Here is a 1,753-nt window from a genome sequence, read left to right as displayed (position 1 = left end):
TTTTTGGATGTCATCAAAGGGACAGAGGAGAGGGCAGCAAAGAGGTTCCCTTGAAGGAAGAGGGGGCCGACCCTTCTCCCTCTGCCAGGAAGTCGGACTTGGGCTCCCAAGGAAGGGAGTGGGCCTGGAAGTAGGTCTAACAGCTGCTTTGCAGGGGAGGGAGAAGGACGCCAAGTGGGCACGCAGCGAGCGGCAACCATCGCTGCCAGTCTTGTGAGTTAAATGTAGGGGGATGGGTTGCCAACTGGTCCCCAAGGGTGTGTAGACAGACCCCAAGGATACTGACCCTCCTGCCCAGGCTGGCAGTCAAGGAGAGACACCTTCATGGAGGGATTTCTCTGCTCCAGGTGCCAGGCACAATGCCGCCGGCTTCACAGGTGTTGTGCCCTGCGTCCTCCACGAATCCCACCTCTGCTCCCTGGCTTCCGCCCCTGGCCCCCAGCCCCTTCTCCTGAGCGCTCCAGCCCACCTCTACCCCTGCCCCCTATGAGCACCTGGTAAGAGTGCCCCTGTCAGGGAGCGAAGGCCCCAGGTGGTTCGCCTTGGTCACCTACTTTTGTCTTCCTCTGTGTGTAGACTGTCAACTCAAGGACAAGTTCCACGTCCCGTTTTTGCCAATCAAAGCACACGACTTTATTGATGATGCGTACAAATGTAGGCTTGGGTGGAGGAGGTCAAGTCAGTAGAGCACAGAGGAGGGGAGTGTCCTTTGTGGATGACTAGGTTCACCATCCATCAGCTCGCAGCGAAGAAGGAGTCAGTGGGAGGAATTCAACCTAAGAGGCAACAGATGCGTTTGCAGCTTGAGCCCCGTCACGCGCCTGGTCTCCTCAAAAACAGTCCAGCTGACACAGGGAGACCACCAGAGGCAAGACCTCCCCGGCCATGCTCTCACAGGATGTTCTGTAGGCACAGCTGGCTGCTGAAAAGATCCCTTTACCGCAGGAGGAAGGCCGCAAGGGAGTAACTGACAATGCACTTTGCCTGCAGACTGCAAAACCAAGAAGTTACTCAGAGCTCCCGGGGGGACCCCTGCCTGGCCCAGAAGAGCGTGGTCCTCGGTGGAGCAAGTGTAACTTTCACCCCGTGATGTGGTGGCTAAGGCCGGGTCTTCAACAGCACCCACTGCAGATTCTTTGAATGAGAACACAGGTGGGTGTTCTCCAGCAGGGTTTTGGGTGGATTCGGTTCCGTTCTGCTCCAGATGGCCCTCTACGAGGCCAGGGTGTCAGGGAGCACCTGTGTGTTTCCGTTCCTGATCAAGAGGGACATGAATGAGAGCGGCGTTTGGGCACCCAGCGATTCCCCTGCCAAGACCGGCTTTCCAGACAAACCCATCGACAGTTTCAAAGCCTGAACCTCAGCACATCCCCTCCCCTCCGATAGCAAAGGGAACTTCAAGTCTGAATCGGACTTGGCAAGCATGTTATTAATAACTGTCATGCTTATTAACAAATCTAATCCGGCCTGCTGCAGAAATGAGTTGCAGCAACATGACACAGTCTCCCGACACACTTCACTGATGGACATCTTAATCTGGCCCTGGTTTTCAACTCCTGCATTCAAGTTATCCAGAGTACAGAAAGCCTTCTCCTTAATAGGGTCGGGAGTGGGGATCGTGTTTCCAACAATGGAGAGGCTGGCCAAATGACTATTGATATCGTGGCTAAATGAAAAATCAGCATCCTTGGGCTGAGCAAACCACATTTTTCCCTGAATGAAAGGACACTTAGAGAGGTCAAGTACACACCTG

The 1,753-nt window shown here is 54.6% G+C and overlaps 1 protein-coding gene across 1 annotated transcript; it reads right to left on the bottom strand.

Annotated features, from left to right (window-relative positions):
- Positions 1-614: 614 nt before the first annotated feature.
- On the bottom strand, positions 615-1,749 carry LOC111140475 (armadillo repeat containing, X-linked 6; the record flags this gene model as incomplete). The annotated part of the gene is made up of 1 exon (XM_022492722.1): positions 615-1,749. A coding segment is annotated over one exon (537 nt), but the record flags the coding sequence as incomplete, so codon positions are not given.
- Between the last annotated feature and the right edge of the window lie 4 nt (positions 1,750-1,753).

The sequence above is a fragment of the Enhydra lutris genome, unplaced genomic scaffold, assembly GCF_002288905.1.
Source record: "Enhydra lutris kenyoni isolate GAN:26980312 unplaced genomic scaffold, ASM228890v2 scaffoldscaffold1723, whole genome shotgun sequence".
NCBI classification, from domain to species: Eukaryota; Metazoa; Chordata; class Mammalia; order Carnivora; family Mustelidae; genus Enhydra; species Enhydra lutris.
This window is presented reverse-complemented; position numbering and strand designations above follow the sequence as displayed.